This window comes from Parasteatoda tepidariorum, chromosome 1 (assembly GCF_982258835.1).
Source record: "Parasteatoda tepidariorum strain Cologne lab strain chromosome 1, Ptep-v5.0, whole genome shotgun sequence".
Taxonomy (NCBI): domain Eukaryota; kingdom Metazoa; phylum Arthropoda; class Arachnida; order Araneae; family Theridiidae; genus Parasteatoda; species Parasteatoda tepidariorum.
This window is the reverse complement of record NC_141755.1, coordinates 114,283,770-114,298,181: the sequence shown is the minus strand read 5'-3', so window position 1 is coordinate 114,298,181 and position 14,412 is coordinate 114,283,770. Positions and strand designations below refer to the sequence as shown.

General features: G+C 28.6%; 1 protein-coding gene across 3 annotated transcripts; it reads left to right on the top strand.

Moving 5' to 3' along the window:
• Positions 1–6,483: 6,483 nt before the first annotated feature.
• LOC147816748 (uncharacterized) lies at positions 6,484–12,398 on the top strand. Of its 3 annotated transcripts, none has more exons than XM_087150735.1 (4): positions 6,484–6,688; positions 10,510–10,681; positions 10,876–10,972; positions 12,278–12,398. In XM_087150735.1, the coding sequence occupies exons 2-4, from the start codon at positions 10,519–10,521 to the stop codon at positions 12,375–12,377; spliced, it is 360 nt and encodes a 119-aa protein (XP_087006861.1). In that variant the 5' UTR covers positions 6,484–6,688; positions 10,510–10,518; the 3' UTR covers positions 12,378–12,398. The 3 variants fall into 3 exon arrangements, with proteins under 3 accessions (XP_087006861.1, XP_087006855.1, XP_087006863.1); XM_087150729.1 differs by lacking the exon at positions 6,484–6,688 and adding an exon at positions 7,379–7,729 and having other exon boundaries at positions 12,278–12,395; XM_087150737.1 differs by lacking the exon at positions 6,484–6,688 and adding an exon at positions 8,140–8,356.
• Positions 12,399–14,412: the final 2,014 nt, after the last annotated feature.

Below are 14,412 nucleotides of genomic sequence, written 5' to 3'. Positions count from 1 at the left end.
GCGAGGTAATTTGGCATATTTTTAAACCATCGCCAGATATATAAATCCCTATTGCGACCTAATTTACAACCCATTTTTTTCGAAATTTTGTCTACCCCCCCTATTTTAAGGGTCAGGATTCCAAATATGTAAAAAAAAATACATGTTTATTCAGAGAAAGTACGTTTTTGTGTCTGATTTCGTAACTTAATTAATAGTTAGCACTAATTAATTAGCATATTTGAGGTCACCCCCGGGAACCATTAAGATTGACACTTAGATCGTGAAAATCCGATCATTAGAACAAAAGTTATTCAGGGTGATATATTTTTTTTTTTGCGGACTGTACATCTAAAAATATATCTTCGAAAGAATTTTAAAAAAACACGCTCGAAATTTTTTTTTTTAAAAAACCGTTTTTTAAAACCGGCCAACCCTTTTTACAAAGCTAGTTTTTTTAAACCGCTTAACACTGATTATAAGCAGCATTAATGTCTTAAATTTGGATTGAGAATATAGGTTCGATGATATTAAATTGTTGAAAGCGCTTTTCAAATTGATCTTGAAGTAATTGGAGGTTGATGACAAATGTTAATAAGACAGTTTCACTGTCATCTATCATTTTTCTCGTGTTTGGAAAATGTACAAGATACTTCATTTTCAAATGTGATATCCAGAATACTAACTTAGTTCTGAACGAGTTTATAGCCCTTATCATTCTTGCTATAAGTTTGTCTTTTCCCTGGAGCTCCAAGTTTAAATTATTTAGTTTTTCAATCATGTCTGTTACGAAACATAAATCTCCTAGCCAAAGAGGATCTCTTAGTTCTAAAAATATTTGATTTTTGGCTGCAAGATAATTTCTTATTTCTTCGATTAAATGTATAAATCTATCAAGTACTTTGCCTTTACTGAGCCAGCGTACTTCAGTATGTAAAATGAGGTCAGCATCATCAGGATTTCGTAACAGGGCCTTGAAAAGTCAAAGTACAAAGGAGCTGCTAGAATTAAGTTAACTATTTCGGTAATAATTATTATTACGTGTAACAATTGTACTAATTTACCGCATTAATTTTTGCATATCATTTTATGGGAAAATTGAAATATTTTATCGTTGGGCACAAGCAGCGGGCGCACCTAGACCGATCGACGGGTGCCATGGTCTATAACCATTGTAACTCAGACTCGACTGTTATCACTTGCGTTGAACTGCTTACTCAAGTTTGAGTTTACGACTATCGATGTTCAACTCCTTAACGTTTTAATTTCGAACTTAATCCAGGAGATCAGGGAACTCCTGAAGCAAGCTTGGGAGAATTTTGCTTTTGTAGAAGACTTTTTGGATGGAACTAACCGCATTTGCGTAACATGGGGAAAAAAACCACGAAAATCTCCCACGTTTAACCTGACGGCAAAGGGACTCTAAGCCATGATCCGTCTACCATTGAGGATATTTTACGTCAGCACTGTGGTCGGTGCGAGTCGGGTGCGGAATTAGCTTCAAACAAATTCGTTTTCTGTGGCACCTTTGTAAGTGCTAATCGAGACGCAGTTTTTTTTTCAGCAAAAAAATTTTTAGCATGGAAGGAGATGTAATTTTCGATCGCAATTTTTATAGATTTTTCCTTTTTTTTCGATCCGATTCCTTTTTTTCGATTCGAGTTTTTTTTTAAATTTTAAGCTTTAAATAACACAAAAGCTTGAATTAGCGATACTGCGCGGAACCCAAATGATACTGTGTACTTCAGATAGCAAAACCGCATTAATATAGTGCAATTATAGTGCAAAAATGAAATCGCTGATTAATCGTCACACCCGATCTTTTTTTAAAAGAACTAATAAGTAAAATAGAAAAAGTTATTAGATTACATAGAACGCAAAATAAGTAAATGTAAGAAAAACTGTTTAAAAAAATAGAATTTATATCAGGGATTTTAACAAGATTAATAATGATAAATTACAAACTTTGAAAACTGTGAAAACGAATTTAATGAGTTCAAACTAATTTCTATTTGAGGAAATATTATTTAGAGGCAAAAATGGCAAAAAATATCATTAAAGATGGAAAATTTTTAAATTCTTCGTTGAATTTTATTAAATTTTAAGCTTTAAATAACATAAAAGCTTGAATTAACGATACTGCGTGGAACTCAAACGATACTGTGTACTTCAGATAGCAAAACCGCATTAATTTTTCTAAAATTCAAAAATATTTGGCAACCTTGACAAACTAATTCTGGTGAAAAAAATTTAAAAACAAGGAACGAAATTAGTAACAAAAATATTACTAGAGTAACTAGGAACGTTGAAGTTTTTTTCAACCCAGAAAATAAATACTCGTTATCTAAACATTTAAAATGTCACATAAATCAAAGCATTTAAAGATGCAAAACTCAAAACGTATTTCTTTACAAAGAACAAAATACGTTCAATGCTTTAAAACCTTCAAGTGTATAAAATAACTTGAAATGAAGCTAAAGTTATCATAAATATAAAAACAGAACATTAGTCAACTTATCGTAAAAATAGCAATAGTTAGATAGTTAAAATAACATACGTTATAATATAATACGTAATTAAATAATACATAAGTTAAATAAGTTAATACAGAAAATAAAAAATTACTTACTTTCAAATGAAAGATTAAACACGCAATCCATGCTTAAGTTATTCTTAACAAAAGACAGACAACACGAGAACTGAAATAGAAAATGCTTTTCAGAATAGCACATCAAAACATTACATAAATAGAACATTTTCAGAACATCAAAAAAGAAAAATCAGAACTAGTGACGCAACAGAGCAGTCACCTAAATCAATTAAATCCCAATTCTAAACATAGTTACAAGATAAATAAAAAGAAATAGAAAAGCAAATATAATAAATGCAGAAACGAAGTAAATCCAAAACATTACCTTAAATCTTCTCGAATTATTAAAAATCTAATATCTGACGCTCCTTCAGATAGATAATAAAAGCCCAAATAGCACAAATAAAGCACAAATAAAAGCACATAAGCACAAATAAAATTTCTGAACTGGAATGCATTTAATTAGAATTAAGGACACTCAACTAGAAGAGAAAGAAATACACTTTGGTTTTCTAGGGTTGTTATAATATTGAATTGTTTCCCCCTTATTTGCTATTTAGAATGCTCAGAGCTAAAGTCGCCAATTTAAAATTCGCTGACTAAAAAAGTTTGAAGTAAATGTTACATGGAATTTTAACCTCCAGATTTCCTTTAAGTATATTTAAACAAGTTGCGAAGTGCTTTACTGTTTTTAAAAATACTGACATAAATCAGAACGAGATACGAGAACGAAATAATTTATTGTGCATTTAAATCGTTTAGTCAAAAACATAATGATGCATTTTATTAAAACAGATGATTTTATATTGGTTATGATTTTCAAAACAATTTTATTTATTTCAATTTTTAAACCCTTGTCTTTGAAGAAAACAAAAAATATACAAATTTGTTTCGAAGTTTTTTTTTTTTACACCATGATTTTATCTTTAAGATTTAATTAGCTTGCCTTTGTGCCTATGAAGACGTGTCTTACTATCAAAGTTCGTCTCATTTTAAATTGATTAGAACAGTGTTTCCCAAACTTATGATTTTTGTGTACCCTTTCTAAATTTTTCGTAACGCTGTGTACCACTAATAAAAAATGAATGCATTTTTCACTATAAAAATTTCCACAAAAGTTAAAAATCACAACTGACTGTTGACACTACTAATTATTAACTGCTAACTCTGCAAAAAATGGCCAATAGAAAATTACGTAATCGTAAACTGTCATGGCCAGCTTTGTCTTTAAACAAAATTTTTTGAAATTTTCGTTTGCTGCAAGATATTTCGCATAAGAACAAGTACCCCCGTTAAACTGCTCCCGTACCCCTGGGGGAACGCGTACCCCAGAAAGCATGTAACCTTACGACAACGTTGTGTTTTAACTTTATTTTCATTGTCACGAAAAGGTTTGCAGTAAAAACCTTTTTTCAATAAAGCAAAAATATTGCAATTTCCAACCTTTTTTCCTAAAAGGAAAACTAAATGATTTTTAAAGCTTTTTTAAAAAACATTGTTACTTAGGCTAAAAAATAAGCAAATGGCAAACCTTAATATTTTCATTTTTGTTCGTTGTCATGATAAGGTCAGCAGAAATATAAAGCTGAAACCTTTTTCCAAGGAAAGAAAATAAGGCAAATATTAACCTTTCCAGCGAAAATATTAATAAATAATTAGAAAATATTTTGCAAAAAACCTCATTTTAGGGAAAGCAAATAAACGAGTATAAGACCATGTTTTTGGATTGTTTTCTTAGGTCTGCGAAAGTATGCAGCGAAAACCTTTTTTTAAAGTTTTCTTGTAGTCACGGTTTAGATTTAAAAAGTTGGGAAAACATTTCTGTTGAGTCTGAATCATATCAAGTCAAGGGCTTTACCGTCTTCCTGTTATAACGAGAAATACTTTAGCAGTTTTCGAGTTTTGCTTTTTTAAGAAAATGTGAACCCAACAAATAAAAGTTAACGTTAATTTTTCGAAACTTTTCATTCGAATAATCACATTAAAAATGAATAAAATTTAAAAAAATTTCATTTTGATCTTCAATATTTTTTTTCTTCAGAAATTTAAATTCTTTTTAAAAATTGTCTTTAGGGGTCCTATGCGTTGCGGTTCCTTTAAAATGTGTGGCCTATTCTCGTTTATTTTACCTCATTGCAGACCTAATTATGGTATAGCACTAAAATATCCGCACCAAGAGAATTTTATTTAAAATATTCGATACAAAAAATATACAAAAAATTCGCCCAACAGTCCCTTGCGAACTAGATGGTCCACGATTTGTGACTAACGGCGTGATGGTGACTATAAAATCAGCATTGCGCACCTTCCGTTTTTATTTCCACGACAAGCTGGTACCTGCTCTAAAGCTGGGTAGATTCAAAGCCTAGACCCATAGCTTTATTTCATCATATCTTAGGAGTGAATTTAAAAACTTTTTGCGCACAAAACTCACTGTATAGTGTGCAAAATAAGAAACAGACCTCCCTGAATAAATTTTGATCTAATGACCGGATCTTCACGTTTTGTGACTCAATTTTAATGGTTCGAAGGGATGGCATAGGCTAATTAATGCAGACGATATTTTAACTAACGAAATCAGGCGCAAAATTTTACTTTCTCTGAATAAACATACCTTTTTTCAGACGCATTTAGATTTTGAACCCCCAAAATATAGTGGGTTGCCGCAGTCTGGGGAATATGGTCCACATTGTTTGATCAGGAGAGCGATCCAAAGTTTGGATCCCTTAATTGTAATTTTACTTTTTGCGTCTTTCGCGATGTATCCAGATCTTTTTAAACAAGTTGAAAAATTTTGAACAGAATTTAAAAATTCGTTATTCTAAAGATAATTACACGCAACAAATTATTTTTCGTAGGCATTTATTATTTTTTATTATGTTATTAAATAATAGCTGGAAAAATTTTGAATTGTAAGGCATACAACTTCTTATTAAATTTTAATGTAGGTAATTTTGCATGGCAAAACACAAAGTTGAGTTAAATCGGTTGAATTGTTCCTGCGTATATTTAAAATTCGATTTCTCAGAAACAATTTAACCGATTTTGCTCAAATTTTATATTCTGCCATGTAAAATTACCTATTTCTAAAGGATGTAAAAAAATACATACCTCATAGTTTAAAATTTTTCCGACTATTACTTTATAAAATAATAATAAAAATATTTACTAAAATATACTTCTTCCATAACATAATGGATAAACGAATTTCATAATTGTGTGCAAATATTTTTCAATTCGCTTAAAAAGCTCTTGAAATATGGTGAAATACGCAAAAAGTAAAATTAACATTATGGGAATCAACTGTTGGACCGAGCTCCTGGTCAAACTATTTAGACCATATTTCCTTGATTGCGGCTAACCTCTAGATTTTGGGGGTCAGAAATCTAAATCAGTTGGAGAGAAAAAGAAATTATTTAGAGAAAGTACGATTTTTGTCTGATTTCGTAACTTAAAATATCGTCTGCACTAAGTAATAAGCATTTTTGAGGTTATAATCCTAGAACGTGAAGATCTGATCATTAGATAAAAAGTTATTCAGGATGGTCCGTTAAATTTTTGCACACTGTATAAAATTTCAATAATATCAATTGCAGTTTTTGCGATCAATGTTATAAGGTTGAATTTTTCAACTCTATTTCACTTGGTAGAGTTAAAAATATATTAAGTGCATTAGTGGATGTATCTGTATATTTATAAATCTTATTTTTTATTCATATAGTGTTTTTATTTTTAGTACTTTATTTACAATTTAACCGTGAAATTAAAAAGTTATAAATGCTGATTATTTTATTTTTGAAGAATAAAATTTATTTATGTATAAAATTATATTCAAGAATTTCTTTTCTTTATCGAAAACAAAATAGCTAATTAAATTGTATTAGCATTTTTCTAATGTAATTAATGCTTGTAATCGTTTTTGATTTCTAGTAATTTATTTTTGTTCAATCATTATTTAGAATAAATTACAATTGTAATCGACACCTAATTCTGGACAGCGACTAGTTGAATTGTATATAACTAACTGATGGTCAGCCCCAGTCTACCAGCAGCGACAAAAAATGACGCAAGTGGCCAACTCATCCTGGTGTGAGAGATCCCTTTGACGTCGGGCTAACAGTAAGAGATTTCCTGAACGCAAATGTGGTGAAATTTTATCGAAACAAATTTTCATAAAAGCACAAGATGGTCTTAATACTTGACAAATGTATTCCATTGTCTCCTAGATTGGGTTCAAAATTAAAAGGTTTCAGGCATGAAGAACTGTATTTAATATCATTTATATGAGGTGTAAATAAATAATTGTTTGAATGTTTAGTTTTGGTATTATTCAATTACAATCAAGTCTTGTAGATATGTTATTTGTACGTAGAGATTTTACATATAATTTTGAAATGAATTTGTCAAACTGACAATCAAACAATTTGCAACTACAGTAAAATGCTTTCTCTAAAAAGTTTATGAGTTAACAGGTACGTAAATGTTTAACCATTGCTGATAATTTGCATCAGTTTTTCAGAGTGAAAATTTTTTTTATATGCATTTTCAACAAAACACTGTTGAAAATAAAAAATTAGTATTAAAATGTAAAAGGAAGTGATATAAGAAAAAACACGTTTTTCTAAAGGAGGAGGGGAGGCTAAAAGTCAGCTTAATTAAATTTTACTCAAGTCGTTTAAAAAATCTGGTCTTTTAAATCTCTACTTTTCCTTTTAACGTCTTATTTGTATTAGCTAACAACTATATATCTAAAATACACAAAATGAAAACGGAAAAGCAATAAATAAACTTTGAAAAAAAGTTCTTTAAAAAACTAGAAAAACTTCTATTAGCCCTGCTGTACTGAAACTTTAAGGCAATACTTTATGTTCAAACTTCAAAATTCTCATTCGATTAAAAATAATAATAAAAAGAAAAAAGAAACAATCTCACTAAATTTAACATTAGAAAATTATTGTAAACCTGATTCCCCTCCATCCAATAATACTGTCTTAAAAACTTACGTCATGCGCAACAAAGCACTAATATTACTGCTGGTGATCATTATCACTCTTGGAGTTTGCTTTCGCAATTAAAATTGAAATTGGAGTTTAAGTTTTATTGACATTCTGTTATATTGTTTCAAGTTAAAGATATTCGATTTTCTTTTCAACAAAAAAAGTAGGTACACCGTTAGATTGTATTTCATTTTCATTATTAAGTATTTAATTTACGTATTGTTATTTTTTTTAAGATTATCAATTAATATTACCATTTAACTTAGAAATCTAAAACTTAAATTTATGCTTGGGACGACACAACCTAAGGGACATTGATTATTATGCTCTCTTCTTAATTTCAATAAATTTTAAGTAAACACTGAAACTATAATTTAAATTTAACTATCAATATTTTAATTTATTACTCTTATTATTATTTGACATTAATTTTTTTTTTGGATGTACGCGTTGCCTGAAGATTCATGTAAATAGTTCCAGAGACATTGCAAAAAAAAAGCAAAAAGTACAATTTAAATAACTATTAAAAAATAAATTAATACTAGCGTTAATTAAACTTACATTAATATGAAAATATAGCTCAACTAATAAAAATTATATTTCCCAAATTGGAGATTTATTCATATTAAAATTTTTATGACGCTTCAGACTACTTATCAGGATTTTAAAATCCAAACTGTGTATTACTGTGTGTGTTTGAATCTGAGTTTTGCCAAACGTAGCATTTATAATGCTTTCTTCGCGCACTTTCGAGTTTATTTAAGGCTAGAAGATTGCAATTTAAATTTCGGTAACTTTCCAATTAGCTTAAGCTCATTAATTTCTAGACAGAATAATATGTGTTTTATTCGTTTTCTAACCACTATAAGTAGAATTTATTGCTTATAGGAATAATCTTCTATCGAAAATGTGACTTTTTTTCCTAGTAGCAGGAATGTTCAATTTAGAATTGGAACTCTGTGCTATATGTCAAACATATTTTAATCGCTTTCTGTCCACTATTAGCACAATTTATTGCCACATTATTGGCTGATAGGAAGTCATCATAAATCGAAATGAACCCCTTCCCGACTAGCTAGTGCGCGAATTCAGACTAAACGTCTTATCGGGATGCATGCACACCGTCGCTTAAATTAATTACTTTTATAATTTTGCGAAAAAAAGTTTAGATTTATTTGAACGTGAAATACGCAAAGAATTAAATTGACATTAAAGGTTGACCCAAACTTTCGATCCCTCTCCTGCCTAAACTATTGGAACCATATTTTTAATATTGTGACGACAACCAATTTAAAGGCAGGAATTGAAATCCTACTAAAAGGAGGCATGTTTTTTCAACGAAACACTTTTTTATTGTTGTCTGGTTTTATAATTTAAAATGTAGTCTACAATAATAAATTAGGATATTTAAGATAAGGCCCTTGAACCAAGTTTGGGTCACGGTTTAGAACAGCGGTTTCCAACTGGCGGCCCGGGGGCCGCATCCGGCCCGCGAAGCCTTTTTTCGTGGCCCGGGAACTAAAATATATTAGTTGTTATTTTTTTTTGTGAGAAATTTTCGTACAAAATCTGTATGGGTTTAGAATACTTTTCTCGTTAACAAAAACCTAATTTCTTCGTTTCAATGAAATTTTACATACCAGCGGTGCAAAAATATTTATTTCTCAGGTTTTGCATTCAAGAAAATATTTATTCAAATACAAAAATAATCGTGAATGTTGCTCTTTTTTATTTTTATTTTTTTTATTTCATTTTTTTTGTATTTTGTGAATATAATTTAGCATGTATGTATCAGAAATTTTCTCGAAGAAATTCTCCGTTTTAACTTTTTGAAACCACTCAATTTCGGCGAAAATATTTACGCACACAATTATAAATTTTAAATTTAAAATGCAAATATCTATTATCAGGTGATTGCAGTAGACAAACCTTAATTTTCTCATTGAACATTTTGTGTGCTACTGTATAAGTTTTATGTCTTAACAACTTGATATCTGTTGCACATCAATTGTTTAATACGTAGCTGCACATTAAAGTTATTGTAGCCCGAATCATTTAATATGCAGTTTGATATTTTTAAAAATCTACTTCTTATTTTAATTTGTAATTCAATAGTTTTGTTTTGTACAGCTTGGTAAAAATCTGACAGAAATATTTAATGTTCCTTCAAACATAAAAGAGTCCTGTATAAAATTTTGATAAAGTTGCGGCCCGCCATTTGTGTTTTTAATTGTGGCCCCCGGCCTCATCTAAGTTGGAAACCCCTGGTTTAGAACAACAGATTTATTATTTTAGGGAACTACCCTTTTTAATCCTGTTTTAAGTGGTTCATAATAATACTCTGTTATTATAAACCACTAATCATTACCGTGTAATAAAATACTCAGTCAGGAACAGTTTCTGCGATCATTAGTAAAATACCACGGATAACCCCAACTGTATCTAAGTATTAGATAGTATTGAATTTGTCTGTAATCTGCAATTTAATGCCCTGTTTTCATATTCATTTAAATACATTAAAATTTCATTTGACCATCTGATTCTGAAAAATTGTCAATTGTTTCCTGTATTTTTGAAGAAAAAACAAAATTTTAAAATAAAACGAGATTTAACGTTATATTTCTACGCTAATTATCTGGTACAATGTTGAATTTTTTTCTAAAATTAAAAAAGTGTCAAAGATTTTCTTTTTTGTAAATTGAAGGGCAATTCTTGAGTCCTCTACCCAACGCTATTCACTTAAGTAATTTTGTTTGAAAAATTGCTTGTTTTTCTATATCAATTAAGAACTTTAAAAATTTTCTTAATCCGACTGAGCGTTTCACATTTTTGTAATTTCGTACGGAAATTTCTACTCAATACACAACTTTTTCATTGAACAAGAAAAAAAAATTGGATTTCCATCAGAAAATGAAAGAATTAAAAATGTTTTATATTTTTTAGAAAGATTTCATGTTTAGCTGCCATGGTAAAGACTGTATGGCCTTTGTGGCAAATCTTCTTAGAAGGTTAATAACAGATGAGGTGGCCATCTGCTACAGTTTAACTGGAAAAAGTAAAAGTGGACAATTGAAAAACTCTTTTGAAAAGACTGACATTTACAAGATGATTAGAGGTAACTAATAATATATATATATATATATATATATATATATATATATATATATATATATATATATATATATATATATATATATATATATATATATATATATATATATATATATATATATATATATATATATATATATACACACAGAAGAATTATAAAATTTCATTCGCATTTATTCATTTATTCACTTTTTTTAGATGTTTGCATCCAGTCTTTTGATACATTTAAAGAAAACTATTTTAAAGAAGCCTTAAGTGACTGGCTTTCACAAGTCAAATTTAGAAAAAGGAGAAGGTATGTTTTATTTTGTTTTTAAAATATTATTGAGCAGATAAATTTAATAGTACATTAATATATAATTAATATATAATTTTAGTTCATTAATATATATTTTTCTTTATATATAAAAAGAAACTTGTAGTTGATATTTTAAATTATTGGCAATTATAAATTATGAAAAAAAAATGAAGAGTTTTATTTGTGTAAAATCTTTTTGTAGTGACGTTTAAAAATATATACTTTTAAGAAATTTTTTTTCAATGTTAATAATTCATTAATGGTAATAAAAATACCTGCTATTATTTATTAATTATGTGTGATATTACATTTAAATTAATATAAAAATTCCAATAACAGTTAAATGATAATCTTATAAAAATATTTGAAAATCTTAAATTTACTGTAAAATGAAATCCGATCAAAATTTTAAAAATTACTCTATGAATTTAGCGAATTCATGTGGAAATTTGAAATCAAACTAAATTCTGTAGCTCTGAAATGCTTACAAGTAGGCACGCAAACAAACTCAGGAGTAGACTTATTATTTTATTGTATATGGACAGGATGCGCGAATACTTTTATTTATTTTTATTGATTAGTTTCATGTTTAAATTATTAACGGAGTCACAGTATAACTTCATAGACAGATTCTGGTGCAATTGTTTTTTTTCCTCGTATTTCACTAAAAAAATCTGTTAAAAAAGATTTTTGTAGTTTTCCTATAGATATTTCTTTAAAAAAATTACCTTTTTTTTTCAAATTACAAAAAAAAAAAATTTACTGTAAAATGTTTTGATCTGAATTATTATGCATATTTATTTGGTTTGTTCAAAGTCTTTACTCTTCGACGACTAAAAACTTTGATATCGAAATAACAACAAACATTATATTCAACAAGTTCAGCTCAAGCCAGAGAACAACGAAACCTGTTTTCCACAACCCTTTACAATGATCAACACACATAATGGGCATGAAGTTCTCTCGCTTCTCATGAGATGACAAGATAACCACAATTCTAATTTCTATGGTAAACACCATCTCTTGATCCACAATCAAAATAAAAATTTTAGATATCAACTGTACAGACTTTTACCGAACTGTGTATGATCTGATATGCAGGAAGAAAAAATCTTATTTACAAAGATTTTTTTAACAGTTTTTGTTTCAAAAAAATTCATTTACTATTTTTTTTTCCAGTAGCACGAAGAAATTTTCTACTAATCAGAGATCTTCTATAATATGATTAATACAGGGTTTCTGTTTGTTTTTACAGTGTAGTTTCAATTCCACTGATGTAAATTTTCCCATTTTATTTTTCAGGGAAACGAGAGCTGGAATAACCTCAGTTGCTGAATGTTCTGAATGTTTGACAACTTCATTTTTTATTTTTGCTTCGACATATTTTTTATTTTTATATTGATGTGTAATTTTTTTATTTGATACAACAATTATTTATGGAATAAATATTTGTTTAAAAATCTATTTATTGCTATTGTATTTTCTACATTTGAAATCCAATTGTTTTTGAGAAATTTTTAACCTATTTGAGCTACAAAATATAAAAACTGGCTTTTATTTTCTATAGATAATATTTTAAGAAGTGTCCCATTTATCTAGACAAAAAAAAAATGCTTTTCCATAATATCAAAAGAAAATAATATTAATGCCAGTTGTTAGCACTATGAATTAAATGTTTAAATTTTGTTTTATCCTGTTTTATACTTAAAAATTAAGGTAATTTTTCTGTGTGTCCAATTTATTGATTTAAAATATAAGCGTTGCAAAAAAAAAAAAAAAATTCAAATATTTTTAACATTCTTATTTTGTTGAACAAAAATTTGAACTATTTTAGCATTTAAATCTTAATTTTTATCATTTTTAATGACTTCCTGGTGATTATCAATTTTAACAGGAACTTTAAAATAAAAATCAGTATTAAAGAAGTGAGTTTAAAATTTAAATATAAAAACAATATTTATAAACTTCATGAACAAGGAAATTTCTTATACGTAGGGAAATATGCAAACATTCTTTTTTAGCTCAAAGAAGAAATATTTGGAAAATTTTCGCTCAGTTCTTACAGCAAAGTAAGTTAGACTGATTAAAAATGACTATTTCCCCCAAAATAATCAAGCAAAATTGATGGAAAGGAGAATTTACCTCGGACTGAGAAGCTATAAGAAGGAAAATATAAAACAAATAATAAAACGCGCTGTCATACAATCGTGGGAGAGATGACATCACGTTCAGAATGACGTTTTAGCTGACGTACACTAGCAATAGTATTAAATTGCATTGTCAATGAAAATCTCATGACAAGGTAGATTTTAGCTGAGCATACGAAACGCTGCAAACGAAAACCTTATAATTACATAGATTTAAGATGATTTTCATCTTAGAACTAGCTTTATTCAAGGTTTTTTTTCCGCTTGAAAACCTTAAGACAACCTCGTTTTATGGTTGTTATGTAGAAGGTTTTTTTCCAAGGTTTTGGATTAGGGTAATGTGCGTAGAATAGAGCAGATTGTCGCAGACCTCGTTTTAAGGTTAGAGGGTTTACATGTAAACCGTATAAAAACCCTTTTCAGGTTTACATGAAAAGGTTTTTGTTGGGTGAAAAAAACCTTATATTGCTATCTGGGTACCACACTTTGGGAAACACTGGATTAGACAGATCAAATCTCATTTGTAGCCCCAAACCTTATGCTAGTTTGAATCGTACATAACACATAAAATTTATCGTCTGTAAAAATTTCAACCTGTTTCCGATTAACTAATGTGCTCAAATGTTATCTTGAGCTCTATAACTAATGACAATGCATGCTCCAATTATTTCAAAATATAGTTTAATCCTAAAAGAAGGAGAATGGTAGAGAGTTATATTCCTTCATGTTAATTTTACGTATTTCTCGGCATCTCGAGATTTTTTAAGCAAATTGAAAAGTGCTGGAACACAAATAGTAAATTGCTTCAATCTAAGATAATTCCATGCAAAAAAAAATATTCCTTTTTAACTTTCTTTATTTTATTTAATAGTAAAGAAAAAGAGACAAATTTTTATGAATGTAATTTTTAATGTAAAAATACAAAAGGCGAACATAATCGGTAGTTCAGTTTTTGAGTAATGAAATAATTCGATTAGCTTAATATACTCTCTGGATATGGCAAAATAATTAATATTAGCATAAAGATATTCAAACTTTTGACCGCTCTCGGTTTCAAACTATTGAGAATTTTGTTTTCTTCAGATTGCGACTATCCCCATACTCTTAGGATCAAAAATCTCAGAATCCATCAAGAAAAAAAAGAGAAGAAAGAAAAAAAAGCTGCGTTTATGCAGGAAAAGAGTTAACCAAACTTAAATATCGTCTGCACTTATTAATTTGCAAATTTATGGTTAAATTTGTATATAAGGCAACGTTGTTTGTAGTATAGGAAACACATATTGGACCGGA